This window comes from Cimex lectularius, unplaced genomic scaffold (genome assembly GCF_000648675.2).
Source record: "Cimex lectularius strain Harlan isolate CLEC.00 unplaced genomic scaffold, Clec_2.1 scaffold100, whole genome shotgun sequence".
In the NCBI taxonomy this organism is placed as follows: Eukaryota; Metazoa; Arthropoda; class Insecta; order Hemiptera; family Cimicidae; genus Cimex; species Cimex lectularius.
In genome coordinates, this window is record NW_019392663.1 from 595,030 (window position 1) to 610,749 (window position 15,720).

General features: G+C 31.2%; 3 protein-coding genes across 4 annotated transcripts; 1 reads left to right on the forward strand and 2 right to left on the reverse strand.

Annotated features, from left to right (window-relative positions):
- Positions 1–1,653: 1,653 nt before the first annotated feature.
- Positions 1,654–5,964, forward strand: LOC106663724 (uncharacterized protein C3orf38 homolog). Its single transcript, XM_014388797.2, has 3 exons — positions 1,654–1,912; positions 5,123–5,307; positions 5,373–5,964. Exons 1-3 carry the CDS (start codon positions 1,792–1,794, stop codon positions 5,895–5,897), a joined length of 831 nt encoding a protein of 276 aa, XP_014244283.1. The 5' UTR covers positions 1,654–1,791; the 3' UTR covers positions 5,898–5,964.
- Positions 5,965–6,072: 108 nt separating this feature from the next.
- LOC106663723 (28S ribosomal protein S29, mitochondrial) lies at positions 6,073–10,583 on the reverse strand. The gene is made up of 9 exons (XM_014388796.2): positions 10,380–10,583; positions 10,229–10,317; positions 9,952–10,165; positions 8,689–8,781; positions 8,482–8,621; positions 8,265–8,425; positions 8,038–8,182; positions 6,374–6,466; positions 6,073–6,300 (listed from the first exon to the last, which is right to left on the reverse strand). The coding sequence occupies exons 1-9, from the start codon at positions 10,408–10,410 to the stop codon at positions 6,115–6,117; spliced, it is 1,152 nt and encodes a 383-aa protein (XP_014244282.1). The 5' UTR covers positions 10,411–10,583; the 3' UTR covers positions 6,073–6,114.
- Positions 10,584–11,943: 1,360 nt separating this feature from the next.
- LOC106663569 (INO80 complex subunit E) lies at positions 11,944–13,476 on the reverse strand. 2 transcript variants are annotated; one of them, XM_014388486.2, is made up of 5 exons: positions 13,231–13,476; positions 12,973–13,151; positions 12,772–12,904; positions 12,289–12,437; positions 11,944–12,231 (listed from the first exon to the last, which is right to left on the reverse strand). In XM_014388486.2, the coding sequence occupies exons 1-5, from the start codon at positions 13,330–13,332 to the stop codon at positions 12,144–12,146; spliced, it is 651 nt and encodes a 216-aa protein (XP_014243972.1). In that variant the 5' UTR covers positions 13,333–13,476; the 3' UTR covers positions 11,944–12,143. The 2 variants fall into 2 exon arrangements, with proteins under 2 accessions (XP_014243972.1, XP_014243971.1); XM_014388485.2 differs by having other exon boundaries at positions 12,289–12,443; positions 13,231–13,474.
- Positions 13,477–15,720: the final 2,244 nt, after the last annotated feature.

The window sequence follows — 15,720 nt, forward strand, 5'->3', positions numbered from 1 at the left end:
ACTTACATAAAATTATAACAATTATCTAGTCATATTAAAATAATTTATTATGTAAAATTATTAAGACTTACGGAAAATTAGCAGTCTAACATGGACTGAACCTTATATACTAATAGCTGAACTCTGAAGGTCGTGGGTTTGAATTCTGCTCGTATCACTAACTGTTTCATCTGAACCAAGACCTTACATAAAAAATAATTAATTGAAAGAAGTAATTTAAATTAATAGACCACTAAACATAATGGACTTATATGCTAATGTTCATATCAATAAATTGTAAGAATTTGCTCCATTGAGACTTGCAAATAAATAATCATGTGGTATATACTTAAACAGGAGATTACACTTATTTAATTCTGAACAACCTTTTAAATTGTGCCCATTAAAAGAACATAATCACATAGCACATCATCACATTGTGACCTCTCCGTTCTTTGCTTTTCTCAGAACATTATATATACAAAATGACATTCTCCTAACTAATTGTAACAATGAGGATAAATTTGTAAACCAACTTACTATTTCTGACACAAGTGAACTAAACAAACAAAATTATATATGTTTTTTTTTAGATAGATGTTGTAAAATATAAGAGCAATTTTTGTTAGCCAGGATTAAATTGTTTTATTTATTTATTTTTTATAATATCTATAATTGTTTATTAATTACTATTGTATTGTATGTGATGCCATGATAAGTTTGTTTTATTTAATTTACAATATCTATAAATGTACATTATTATTTCTTGAGTGTATTATCATGTGCAATGTCAGGATAAATTTCTTTCATTTTCTTTATGATTAGAGTAATTGTTCATTAATTACTATTGTATTGTACGTGATGCCATGAAAAGTTTGTTTTATTTTCTTTACTATATCTATAAATGTTTAACATTATTAATTTTAATACTGCATTTTATTGTATGCAATATCAGGATAAATTTGTTTTATTTTCTATATAAATGTACTATTTTATATTATTGTATGTAATAAAGGCCAGCCCCATCTGTATGTTTGAGACTGCAACAGATTTTTAAAAAAATTATACAATTGTATGTGTTCATTTAACATTATAGAGGCAACATCAAAGTTAGGACCTTATGAACTTAGGATTTTTTTAAAAATATACATGAACTATATATCAGATTCTCTTTTATCACTCTGAATACTTCTAGTATAAACTTCTGAACAACATGATACACTCCACTGATTTACTTCAACTAATAATTTCCTCATTCCCACTAACCAAACCCAAACCTACTCACTCTTCTTCACTCCTTCAACTACCATCAATTACCTGTACCATTCCCCCAACAATAGATTGCACAGACTTAAAAACAAAATTAATATTTTAATTAATGATACTTTTCATCTGTAAGTGTCTCTACGTTATTGCAGGCACAAACTGAAATTGTAGAAACATAAACTTTAGTTTTGCTGCAATTGAAAATTTTTTTTCTTTTCTTTTTAAAATTTTTGCGATAGTCGATCGATAAAAAGTCAGTACGTTGTTGAAATTACAAAAAAAGGTTTAAATAACAATTTAATCCGGATAATAATGAATAAAAATCGCATTAATTATGGATATGTTATAAAATATGATGTCAGTTTCTGTGCCAAGAGTGAGAGTTGGTTGGGTTTATTTGGGGGTTGGGCCTTGGGCCAGCTGTGATGAAAACCCAGAATGAGGTTCTACCCAAACTCACGTTCTTTTTGTAATAAATTGGGTAGCAAGTTTTTATCGTTTGGTTTAAATTGAAATTTTAACTGATTCGATGCAAAGCAATCCGGCATGCTATCCGAACAGGACAAAGCCAATTTGAGGGACCTGCTGGTCCGTCTGCCCTTGTCCGATCTCCTAGACTTGGCAAAGACGTCTTCAAATGGATTGCTTAACGTGGAAACAAAAACCGGTAAATTATTAATTGTGAAATGTGATTTATTAGTCCAAGGCTTGTTTTTTGTTACCACTCATTATAAAACACAATCAATCAAGGTTACAAGTTTTTAACAACTTTAAAAGTTTTGAACCTTAGTGATCATCTCGGTATGCTGCTTATCAGCGTTGGATGGATCTGTCATTTGCAGACCATGACAGTAATGATCGAATTTTATTGGTTTGTCCGGAAAATAATGCAGGTTTTCTTTCAATTGCCCCTCTATATAATAAACAGTTTAGGTTTGATGGATTATTCTTTTGTACAAATGTCAACACTTGTTAATCCTCTTCTAAACAAAAATGTTTGTTTACCTCAGTAGCATTTCATTACTTGGGACTTTACTAAGATGACTAAGATGTCAACGTGTGATTTTTGTCTAATTTTGTTTTACAAGTTTTAACTCGGTCGGAACGGTGTCCAAATGACCAGAAACATTAATGAAGTTTGGGGCGATGACAGTATGAGTGGGAACACTGTTCAGAGATGGTTTAAAAAAATTTGAGAGGGAGACTGTAGGCTTAAACAAGGAATTGGAAGGATTTCTGATGATGTTTTGCGAGTTTTGGTCGAAGAAAATTCCAGAGCTACTGTTCGAGAATTTGCAGAGAATCTTTCCATTAGCAAATCAACCGTCGTTGACTAACCTTAAGGCAATTAGAGAGGTGAACAAGCTCAAAAGTTGGGTTCCTCATGCATTAAATCACCCTCCAAAAAATCGTTATGAAATTTCTGCAACAATTCTTTGCTGAAACATAAACGAACCTTTTCTTGATAGAATTGTTACTTGTGATGAAAAGTTGATTCTCTGTGATAACAGCAGACATTCTAGACAATGGCTTCACAAAGAAGATGCAGCACCACATTTTTCAAAAAAACCCAAACATCAAAAGAGGGCGATGGCAACTTGTGGGCCTCATTTGGGTTGATTTCCTACAGCTTTTTGAATCCTGGCGAAACAATCAATGCCGAAATGTATTGCTCTTAAATTGAAACAATACACCATAAATTTGTTTTATTGAAGCTATCTTTGGTCAGTTTCGTTACACGACAACGCTCGGCCCCTTGTCTTACACGTGACATCATGAAAACTGTTGGATCTTGATTCCGCCTCACCCTCCTTATTCTCCAGACCGCTCACCTACTGACTACCATTTTTTCATACAGCTGGACGTTTTATAATTTTTAGAAAACATTTAATGATCAAAAATCGTAGAAAATACATTTACAGATGCATTTATTAGTTAATAATAAAGTCTCAAAATTCTAATCAGAGGGAATAGAAAAGTTGCATTCATTTTGGGAGAAGTGTATTTAGAGTGATGGAGGGTATTTTAATTAATAAAAATTCTTTTCAGAGGATCTTCGGAAGAGGTCAAAANTATTGTTTTTTCATGTTTTAATTGTTTGTTTATATGATAATAAAACAGGCCCTGAAGATGACAGTATAAAACTGTCGAAAGCTCGGCGAAAATCGTAAGGAAGTTTTCTCTGTTTTGACCTCTTCCGAAGATCCAATGAAAAGACTTCTTGTATCCAGCAGGTCGATAATCTAGTTCATCGTTAATAAAAATGTTTAAAATCATTTATTTATTATTTTATAATCACAAACCTGTATTATTTTCTAGACAACCCGGTAGGTTCATCACTCCGACTCTTCATATTCAACATTTCAATGACATAATTGGTTTATTCAAATTTGAACGTTTATCAAATATACATGACTTTAAACTTTGTAAGAGAAGAGTTTACTTTGACTTCATCTTTCTTTATAAACTTGAGAATAATCAGATTTAGTCTCCTTATTTACTTTTCAAATTAGACTTTAATGTTCCCCAGCTCTCATTCTGGGCACATAAAATAATAATTTTTGCCCATAAGACTAATTACATTTTAAAAAAGTCCCATTAATAGGTTAATGGATAGCTAAAGCTTATCCGCACCTCTCATACCAAGATTTAGCATATTTTTAAATCAATTCATTTCTGCAGTTTTGCATAAGATATAAAAGTTTAGATTAGTTTATGTACTATTTTCATATCCATTTTATGTGTCTCATTATTGTTCTGTAAACACATAGCTAGCTCTGTTTAATATTTACAATTCCTTATGAAATCTACATATTACTGTGCTAGTTACCTTGGTTATTTCGATTAATTATCTTTATTGAGTTCAATTTTGTTTGTATTCTTTCAATCATGTTTACTGCACCTTTTTATGTTTTTAAAAATAATTAACACTTCCAATTATTTGTTCTTGCGTTTTAATTCTAGTTCAGTGATTTCTTTAATGAGCTTATGTATTATAATGAATCTTTATATCATCTCTCCTAAGTATATTTGTAACTATTGTATATTTTTAATAGGCTTTGCCTGTATAATAAATAAATAAATATGTTTAAAATTAACTATAAGATTGCATATAAGAAACTATAAGATTACTAATACCTGAAAAAAAGGTTTAGGAATAAAAAATATATCAAATGAAACCAATGAAGGAAAAAAAATTAATTGAAAGGATCTTTAGATGTAGCAGGCAGAATGGAAAGACTTATGCTCCTTTTTGTGCAAATGGGATTTATCAGTACTAAAGTAAACAAAATATTATTTACTGTTTATTTTAACTACAATAGCTCCTAATTACCTGCAACTAATCTAGAAAGATGTGGTTTTAATTTTAAAATATATAAATTAAGTGGTGAGTTTAATTTGTCTGTCAGTTTATATAATTAAGTATTTCCAACAAATTGTTATGAATTATCTAAAGAAATATTAAAAAATTCTTTTTAAAAAAATTGATTCCAATATATAAAGTTGCAGTGAAACTTTTTTTATCTTGAAAATATGTCATTTAGAAAAAAATGTTTTTAATAATTTTAAATCAAACGTTTTGCAAGAGATCTTTAGGTGGATTCTTAATCTTTAAAATTACTTCACAAACAAGAAATTACAGATTATTTGTCTCTACTGCTTGTCTACATACAAAAATGACATAACATAAGAAAGCGTAAAGACCCAACACTAAATATGACAAAATGCCGAAACACATTTGTCGAACCAGAATGATTGGAAATTATCAAATTACCACCCTACATACATTAATAATAGATCTTATAAAAAAACAAATTTGTGACAATTTTACCAAACTTGTTATAAAATCACCACTGATATTATTATTTTATTTTAGAAGCACTTGAAATCATTCTTCAGCATCAAGAATCATTGTGGCATTTTCTTACAAAGAAGCGAATAACCAAAGGCATTCTTTTCCAATATCTTAGTGACAAGGGTGTAAGATTACCTACAGGCATTGACAAGTCATCAATAATGCAAAGGATTATTGATTTCTGGGCAGTTACTCCACAATCTTTGGTATTTTATGTGTTTATGGTTAATATTTATTTTATTTTAATAATTTTTTATATTTTTTATCACAGGAACCTGAAAAGAAAATGACTGTAACCAATACTGTGGAAATCAGGACCTCTCTTGATGACCCAGCTATGCTTAACACTTTTTCATTAGAGTTTGCAAAATGGTTTTACAGTAAAATAAATGAACTAGTCATTAAAAAAGGAGGGGAAACCTTGGATAAAACTGATTTCTGGAAAGAATCGACAGCCTCAGTAAAAATTATAGCATCTGAAATTACGACAGATGAAGCCCAAGGTACCGAAGGGATAATAAACATGATATGGGAACTCCAAAACAGCCATAAGCTGCTCTTTTTACCCAATTTAGACCAGTCCGGCATAAAGGCCAAAATAGATCCACATGGACTTCTTGCCATATTAACATGTGGCACTCTACACAAAGAATCAGGGGAAGTTGTGGGTGTTTTTGAACAGATGTTTCTTTTGGCCAGAGATCCCAACAGATCTGACACCTGGAAGATAAAAAAGACTGAAATGACATTGAGAAGTGGGTCTCAAATCAATACCCAAGAAGAATTGCCTATCTAGTCGTTCCTTAAAGCCAATGTGATAACATTATACAAAAAAGAAAATATACATTTTCTCTTTTAACATATTTTAAAAAAACATTATTTTTTTTAAATGTAAATATTGTACAGTAATTTAAATTTAATAAATTTTGTACATATTTTGGTAACAATTCTGGCTTATTTTAACAGATAAAAACAAGTAGAAAACCTTTATTGTTACATATTTAAATGCTCATTTACAATCCTCCACACATTTCCCTAAGTTTGTAAGGATTCTTATTGGTTAAAAACTCTAAATCAACTCTTCCATCTTTCCTGAATATCCATTTTCGATCTTCATAATAATCTACCATATTATGAAACTCAGACTCTGTTAATTCTGTTACTGGCACTGGAACGAATGGGTCTAATGTTTCAAAGCCCTGCAAATTAACAATGAAAATGAAGTCCAAAGAATAGAAAAATAAAAAAATAAAATAGTTTCATTTTAATTACTTTTCTTCCAAGCAAATAAAGAGGGAAGTGGTTGTTTAAAAAATTGTTTTTTGCAGCCCTTTGATCTATCGTTAAAACCACTGCACCATTAGTCTGGAAAAAAATTAATCTCTTGAATTATTAAATAAATACATATGCATGTATAATTGCAAAATTATACATACATAAAACATTATACATACATAAACTAAGATACTGAAACTATTTTTATAGGTGAAGATTTCACAGGATCCTACATCATTTTTAAATATATACATAAAATACAGTGGTATTTCTTACGGAGGAGTTTCTGGGTAGCAACTCGTCTTCACCTAGTTAGGTAATAAATAATGAGGAAAAAGATTAAAAACCCCAGCTAGCTAGGCCAAGCTGTGGGATAACATTCTTTATTCTTCTGCATATGTACCTGTCATTCATACAATAATTGCCCATTTGGCAGCAGATTGAACTGGTACTAGGTTACACTGCTTAAAAAAAAAAAAAAATAATGCTTACATATCTGATGTATTCTAGCACTAACATGATTGTCATATTGTGCAGTTCTTGTTCCTCCCAACCTGCAACTTGCTAGTCTTGAATGTCAGACTCAGGATTGGCATGCTTACAGGAACATTGGCCTGAACATTCCTTGTACATGAGTTAGTAGAGCAGATAGAGGGAGAAAAGGACGCAGATAGCCTCTTTGCCATTGTTCACTTTATCATTAACATTGGGAGTAAAAGTGAGTTTACTGTCCAGTATCACCCCCAGATATTTGACCAACTCGGTGACCAACCACGAGTTTCACTTTCAATTTTCAAGAAAAAACTATTTCCTCTGTTTTATCATGAGTATGATTTTAATTTTCCCAATGGCTGAAGCAACTTCCTACGCAATGCATTATGTTGTCTAACCTGTTTCATATTGTAACTATTCTCAACGAGGAATAGTAGAGAGAGATATTGTCAGTGTAAAGTTTTACATTCTTAGGACAAGGTTGAAATATACAAGGAATATTGTCCAAGGATAGAGCCTTGAGGAACACCAGTAACTTTTTAAGGATATACAGGCTATAATGTCCTATTCTGTAGCTCTGCAGTATTTAAATATTTCACATTTATTGAATTGTAAATATTTTTAATGCTTTCTTGTGCATTTGGCCTTTTATTGTGGATATGTATTTGACAAACACATTGCAGAAAACCACTCCTTCAAATAGATGCACATTTAATTAACAATTGTACTCCATTAGCGTTTATTTGTTTTTAAAATAATTTTTATTATATATTATTCAATTTATTATTATACACAATGTTGCCAAATGGAAAATTTATGGCACAGGCTGGATTTGTACCCACGAATCATTCAAAAATGTGAATCGTATACAGTCCCATTAATGCAAGTAAGAATCATTCGTTAAAAGTGCCTCAAGATAAAGCAGCGGTTTATATGCATTTAGAATAATTTGAGAATCGAAATGAGAAGTTTGTGGCATGGGCAATCAAAGTCACAGTTGCTCAAGTGGTAGAGTATCAGAGTTCTATCCGAAGATTGAGGGTGTGAATCCTGCCTATGAGAAATTTTTTATATCCAAAAATTGTGTATAATCAATCGAACATACATACTTATGATTTTAAAAAAAGTTAATATATTTCTTCATATGTATATTTAATAAAGTATCTTACCCAATCTTGCTTACAAGCATTAATCATGGTTTGTGACAGTGTGACATTAGCAGGATTGACCATAAGTTTATCTTCTGTCTTCACAACAGTTGGACTTCCGCCTAAGAGGGCATTGAAACCATCAATGACTACTAAAGTTTTACATCTAAAAAAATAATCAATTAAAAATCACTACATTTGTAAATGTTAGTTTTTTTTTATTTTATTTTATTTTATTTTTTTTTTACTTTTTTGCGTTGCTGGCTGCTTTTAATTCTGATATCAAAGCATCAACACAGTCAGCAGCATATTTGATACGGTTTATCCCGTGTAATATAAGTTCATGTATAGAGCTCCCTTCTGTTGTAACTTCTCTTTGATTCCATACATAATCTTTTCCTATTTTTAACTGCAAAATTACAATAAATAGTAACAATTTTAGAACAAATAATTTTATCTCCTTACGTCTAGATTTTTCAGCAAATTTTCATTTTGTGTCTGGAAATGTTTGAGCCAATTGGCTGAAACCACAGGCAGATCTACCATGCCGGCATGACTGGTTGAATAGGCCGCGTCGACCTTTTTATCACGAAACCAAGTCCAAGCTTGAACAAGAATTGTTTTGTTTAATTTAAATTATGAAAGTGTATTTGTAACAAACAGAAAACTCACTCCATGGTACGTGTACGAGGACAAATTGATTTAAGTAGGCATAATGTACAATATGCGCTAATGTCAGTGTCTTCCCACAGCCAGGCTTTCCAACTACATGTTATATGCATGTATATGTTAAAGAAAAATATTACAAATAAAAATTGGTAATTCGTATCCTGATAAATCATAAGACAGTTCTGGTCCCTTGGAAAAAATCTCGTTAAATACAAAACCAATCCCAACCCAAACACAACAAATCCCCTCAGTGTAATTTCTTCCCCGTCTTCATGGTTGACAAATCCACTTGTAATTTGTATTTTAGCATTGAAATATTAGTCACAATAACATAACTAGTATAGATTTTATTAATATATTACTATATAGTACGACAGTAGTAATATTACTATATATAGTATTAACTAACTGTAGAGGTATCCTTATAAGGATGGACTGAGTCATGTAGACCACAAGGGTCTCAAGATAAACCACACACACTGCTTACTGTAATGAATAATACCAACAAAGTTTGGAAAAAGGTAACAACTGTAATAAAATTGCTTAAGGCTAAGACATGCCAGCTCTATCAGGAGGAACCAGAGACATCAGCACATATCCTTTGCAAATGTAGTGTTAGGTTCGGCCACTTCGGTAGAACATTACTCATACCAAAGATCTATGAAGAGGCACCCAAGGAATGTGCTCAGTTATATAACAGATAGCGCACTTTCCAAAGTATAGATAAAAGCTACAATAGACATTTTTAAGTTGGAGTGGAGTTAAGAATTGAATTCTGCAACAACAAAAAATGTACTGAACACTACAATGTTGTTTGTTGTCTGAAGTATGAAATAGCAGTGATCAAGTTATCTGATTGTTGTACTAGCCATAATACAAGTACTGGACCGACCCCTCGTCAATGAAAAAAATTATGATTAAGCATTAAGCATTCCAGTTTGCCTCACTATGGCTCAAAACGAAAACTGAAATAGTTCAAGCATCTTGCCCATCTTTACTGACAATTTGTAGTTAACACATTTGGCCTGCATCAATACCCTGTGCTGAATGGATTTAATGATTTAAAATACGGTTTACAGACCTTCACCACAATATTTATAATTAAAAATTTCATAATTAAACAGCAAACAAATTCCAATGCAAATAGAACTCAAATCTGATATTTTTTTATGGTTTAGAGAAATAGTGCAAATACAATAAAATCAGTTTATAGTTATTTAGCATGCCTGAGACCCATTGGTTATATCAATTAATGGCAAAGGATACACAATACATATCTAATGACTGGCTTGTCAAAATCTGTTTTCTCCAAATAGTTGATAACATCTAGAGCGGGCTTCCTGATCATCAAGCACATTTCATTGAAAGTGTCCACACTGGAAAGAAATGACTTGGGAAGTCCTCCAGCCGGGAAGAGCTTCGCCCTGTCAGCGACAGGGACCGTGTAGAATAAACCCAAGTGCTCATTAGTGTGTTTCACCTGGACATTCACCATTTAATATATACAAACGAAAAATATAAATAATTACACCAAGAGATTTACAGGGTTGGTCTCATCAATCCTCATGCATGAAATTTGCGAAGTTGAAAACCAATTTTTCGTCAGAGCCTGCCCTCCAGCAGACCTTCCAGCTGAAATTTTAACGATTAATTATTATTTTGACCTAATGATAGACTTAAACAAATAATTTTACCAATTCTTTTAAAAACTCTCCCTATAAGCATGTTTGAAAGATTGATTTTCCACACTGACTGATAATAAAATCATACATTCAGATTTTATTGTACTGATGAACCATTTTTTTTATTATTTAAATATTAATAAATATAAATTTAAAAAAAATAAAAATCCAGGCACACTCCTGCAAAGCACTGTAGGTAACATTCCGGTTATACGACCAGTGAGTAATTAGAAATCAAACTGAAATAAATTATTGTTTGCTACTACTACTAATAAAAATAATAATCAACAAAAAAAATATGCTTAATAATTATGAATACGGAAAAGAATAGAAATTATATATATAATTAACTTCACTTCTAGATTACTTCTTAAAACCGTTTGATTTTAAAAATTCAAGTTTAGCCTACTGCAATGATGTGCTTTCAATAATAGTTAGGAAATTAATTCTTATAATTAAACCATATGTGCATTTAGCAATCATAATTGACTGTAGTGACTATTTTAATTAATTATACTTTTAATCTAAGGTCTTGGTTGAGATGAAAAAGCAAGTGTCACGAGCGGGATTTGAACGCACAACCTTAGGCTGAATGCACTACTGCACTAGCCACTTGAACTATTGTGATTTCTATCCATCCAGGTACCAACTCCCCAGCCGTAGTGGGTTCAAATCCCGCTTGTGACACTTACTATAATGAAAAATACAAATAATCTCCCAGGGAGGAGGGAGTGCTGACAGCAATACTAGGAAGAACAACTGCATCCCAGCATTGCAATCATATAATTCTATTATTATGCCCAGCTGAATAATCTAAATGTTTTGCTAATTTACACATCAATAAACTATAAAACTAAAATAATTTATTGTATATTTTAGTTCATTACTCACCCAACTCATTATAAAAGTAGTTTTTGTTACACACAAACTAATATTGTCCTCTTAGTGCATATTTTGAATTATTATTATCTTTAATATAATAAAATATGTGTTATTGGTGGTGAGAGAGGGATCTTAGCCTTAGTTCGCACTGGGATGCTTTCTTCGGACTCTTTGTCGCGGAGCTGCGTCTGGGATTCATTTTCTTGCATCCGAGACACTCTGCGACAATGAATCTTGAATCTGGCGTGTTGCATTTTAGTATTTTTTGAATCCCAGTTTAAATAAACATTGAGTCAGTGTGGACACAATTTCCGGAGCGACAATGTTGCGGGGTGAAGAGTCTGCAACATGTATCCGAGAATCTGCGACAAAGACTTTAGACTCTAGGGGCTAAAGGGATTCTAGAGACTTCACCAACTTGCAGACCAAAACCCATCGTAAACTAAGAATCAAATACTCACAACTACGCGGTCTATTGACTTTGATGAGCTGCGGCTTTTCTACATTTATAAATGTTTTTCTGAAATACAAGATAACCAAATTTTATGAATTTACCATTTTATACGATTGTGATTATTCAGCATTTTTATCAAAGATCTATTGGTTATAAAGGATAGAAAATAATAGCAAATGTACTTTTTTTTATTTATTTGCCCACACACTCAAATAATTTATAGTATAAAAAAAGCAAAAATTCACTGTTTAGGATTTATTTTTATATATTATAATGAATATGTAATTGCATAAATACTGTAATGATGTTTAGACAATCTATTAGGGTTTATTACAAAGTAACTTTTCTAAACAATTTATGGTTTAAATATAAAATTGGTTTTCTTTTTTTTAGTATACAAACTTGATAATTGATGAGTAAATACTAAAAAGCACAATTAATTAGTCAGGCATGATGAGTTCAGTATTAAGACATTCTTCACCCAAGTTGCATGGTGATGTTTCCATTTCACAAATTTCATTTGATTCACTGGAAAAAAAAATTATTTAATTACATCAGAGAGTTGTTGGATGGTCAATAATTTACCTATCCAAACTTGGGTCATTGCTGAACATTTCAGTCGGAATGGTTACAGGGGTTTTATCGATTTCCATGTACCTCTGTCGGCCCTCTAAGTGCTTTTCAACTTCCTCAGATGTTATGTGTCCATCGATGATAGGAGGACCCTGCAATGCCTGCAACTACAGATAAAAAAGACAGCAAAGGTGGTGGTGTTAAAAGAGATTAAGTGTGAAGGCTGGAACAGTGGGGGATATTGTCAACCTCAACTGTGATCGTTGCCTATTTGTATTGCGAATGTTTCTGATAGATCTGTTGTCAACTGGAGTAAATATCAAAGAAGGGTGGAATGAAGGAACAGTGAATAAAACCGAGACAAGCAGAGAGCATTTATCCATTAGTCAATCAGTTATTTTGTTCATTTTCTGGTTAATTATAGGCAGCGAGGCAATGTTTTTTCCGGAATATTCAAAGTGTTAAAATTATTGACAGCTTGTTATATGTCTTTACCTGAGGGTGACTTGAAGACTTCCCTTTTGATGCCTGGGCTTTCTTTTTCTTTGCTGGAGTCGCAGCTTTAGAAGAGCTCGTAGAATGAATATTTAAATTCACACTTCCCAAGCTGCCGACGTCAATTTTTCGTCTGAAAACATTATAAACATTTCATTGATAGTATAGTTTTTAATTTTTTTAAAAAGTTTTTTAAAGTACCTTTTAACTTCAGCACGTCCCATTTCGTCGTCGGAGGACTCAGTCTCTTCACCCTCGCTGGAAGTCACCTCGACTTTCTCGTAGTTGAGAAGTCGGTCGAGAAGGAAATTTTTATCTCTAGAGACTTTTAGCATACGCCGTTGATTGTTTCTAAGCGCTTCCTGGAAACACTCATTTTCCTGAAAGAGAGAGACAGTCAAAACCAAGGTACATTGCAAAAAAAGAAGAAAAAGTTCGAAAAAGGGCGAGTCGACCCACATAAATCAAGAATTTGAGTTTCCTCTTGAAAATTCGGTATTGTTGTTTGTAGTTGATTGTATCCTCTTGGCTATCGTCGTCTTCTTCCGTGTTCGTGACCATTTTTCCCCTTTTTTCTTTTCTCTCTCTTCTGTTCTCCTTTTTTCAATTGATCCCTGATCCCTCAGGTCAATAGAAAATATCGACTACGCAAAATCCGGCCCGTGTTAGCCGGCTGTCAGTTGTAAACACATTATTTCGATAAGCTGATAAATCTTGTTACGAGACAATGCTGCCAATAAGTCGTCTGTTGAAATTCGATTTATAGAAGAACGCTTAACTTTTAAGAAAAATAATAGGAAACTATTTTTTAATTTATTTCTTTTAATTACAACAGTCAAGGCGATTTTGTAAAAGTTAAATAATTGCAGTGTTCAAAACTGCCACCCCTTTGCCATTAGTAGAAATTTAGCCCTCTCAATACAACTCTAAAGCCTAAAATTAAATCCTCATCTACTTTAACACCCAACAAATCTATTAAGTTATTAATTAGATTAAGTTATTAATTAGATTAAGTTATTAATTAGATTAAGTTATTAATTAGATTAAGTTATTAATAAAGTTAATAAAGTAAGTAGTGAAATCAGTAATGCTGAATTCTGAAAATTGCTTGTCCATAAAAATTGTCTGGGCAGTAATAGGTATATTACAACCCAAATTTTGCAATAGGTCATATTATTAATTAAACCAATATAACCAGTACTTTGTATTATTTANATCAAATACATATATGTTATATAACAATTATCGTAGATATAATAAATAGTGTGTAATAGATAAATGTGCATAGTTGCACTCTCTCTCCCCCTCTAGAAGAATAGTTGTTTCCTATTATCCTCAACCCACCTATTACTATGTTACTACTTGTAATTGAGGGCATATTAAGAGTAGTTATAATTAATTATATAGATATCAATATAGGTAGTTTATTATTTATATGCTTGTATTATGTTGTAAGATACACATACATAAACAAAAACCAAGATCGGCCCAAGAACTATTCCCACAAGAATTGTATTTACAAGTTCAAAGCTTATTGAGTGTGCAATTGTATAAATAGAATTCAATAAATTTAATCCAATAACCATCTATTTGTTAATTATAAGGCTAAAGTCTATAGAATGAAAGTCTTGTATGTCAAAGTACAAGCCAACTAGAGGTTTCTTATTATCCAAATTGTCCATTATGAATTTAGATGAGTTAAATAAATCTTGATCTACAGATTACTGTAGATCTTGAATTAGACCACTTCTTTCCTGGTTATGTTAAATGTCTACTTTATGCAAATGATCTAAAAAGTTTTAGAATGGTTAAAAATTTTGATGATGCCAATCTGCTACATCTGTTATAGTTAAACAATGATAAAATAGTTTCATGGTATAATGATAATTCTCTTAAACTGAACGTAGCTAATTGCCATATAATGAGTTATTTAAAGGACAATAAAAAAGTTATTTTTTTGTACAAAATTTATGGTACAACTTTTACATAGAGTCAATAGAGTAAGAGATCTTTTTGTTCTGTTTGACACATCTCTTCCATCTGTTAATTATATTGCTGTCATTTATAAAAAAAATATTTAAAATATTAGGTTGTATCAATAAAAAAATACCAAACACTTCAGCAATATTCAGCTAATTAAAAAACTTTGTTGCTCTCTCTAGGTCACAACTTAAATACACTTCCATTATTTGGTCTCCTTATTGTGAATCCTACTCTGATAGTATTGAGAATGTTCAAAGTAAGTTCTTAAGACTCATTGTACATAGATCGAGGGTTAAATTTGTTGAAATCAATTATAAATATTTTCTAACACTATTCAATTTAACTTCCCTTTCATATAGGACGGACATATTGATTTATATAAAATTATTTATATTTATATAAAATGTATTGACTGCGAACAAATTTTACATTTAATTAATTGTTTTTTATTTTAAACATGGAATTTTTAAGTCTAATTTGTCATATTTAATTTTTTCTTTGGTTTATGTTAAAAAACATTTCCAATTGGTTTTATTGTATTTTATTATTATTTTTTTAATACAAAAATAAATACATTACTTATTTTAATTTATTTGCATGTTTCGGAATATGATGTTCTTTGATCGACCTGCAGATAACCTATATAGGGTTCCAATCTTCGTAGAGGTCATTAGACAGGTAAAAAAAAAAATACTAAATGCTGGGTTCAAAGAGCTTTCGGCCATCATCAGCGCTTATTTAATTACAAATTCAAAAAAATACAATTAACAATTAATGTAATAAAATGGTATACATACTTTTATACATATACGTTTTGGAAATTTACACCCATCAGCATTTATTTATTTTTTATATATAACAGTGAAATTCATATTTTACATTTTATTAAAATTAATTTCATTGGATTTTGTCTGATGGACCAAATAACATCTTTCAATTAATTAATCTTTATGTGGAAATTGGACT

Bases quoted from the DNA above. Each gene is read 5' to 3' on its own strand.
- LOC106663724 (XM_014388797.2), top strand. From the start codon at position 1,792: ATGCTATCCGAACAGGACAAAGCCAATTTGAGGGACCTGCTGGTCCGT. The intron at 1,913-5,122 runs GTAAATTATTAA...ATTTTATTTTAG, and splicing joins TAACGTGGAAACAAAAACCG to AAGCACTTGAAATCATTCTT. The intron at 5,308-5,372 runs GTATTTTATGTG...TTTTTATCACAG, and splicing joins CAGTTACTCCACAATCTTTG to GAACCTGAAAAGAAAATGAC.
- LOC106663723 (XM_014388796.2), bottom strand. From the start codon at position 10,410: ATGCTTATAGGGAGAGTTTTTAAAAGAATTG. The intron at 10,318-10,379 runs GTAAAATTATTT...TTAAAATTTCAG, and splicing joins GAGAGTTTTTAAAAGAATTG to CTGGAAGGTCTGCTGGAGGG. The intron at 8,782-9,951 runs GTATCCTTTGCC...TATAACATGTAG, and splicing joins AGTCATTAGATATGTATTGT to TTGGAAAGCCTGGCTGTGGG.
- LOC106663569 (XM_014388485.2), bottom strand. From the start codon at position 13,332: ATGGTCACGAACACGGAAGAAGACGACGATAGCCAAGAGGATACAATC. The intron at 12,905-12,972 runs GTACTTTAAAAA...TAATGTTTTCAG, and splicing joins GGACGTGCTGAAGTTAAAAG to ACGAAAAATTGACGTCGGCA. The intron at 12,232-12,288 runs GTAAATTATTGA...TTTTTTTTCCAG, and splicing joins AATGACCCAAGTTTGGATAG to TGAATCAAATGAAATTTGTG.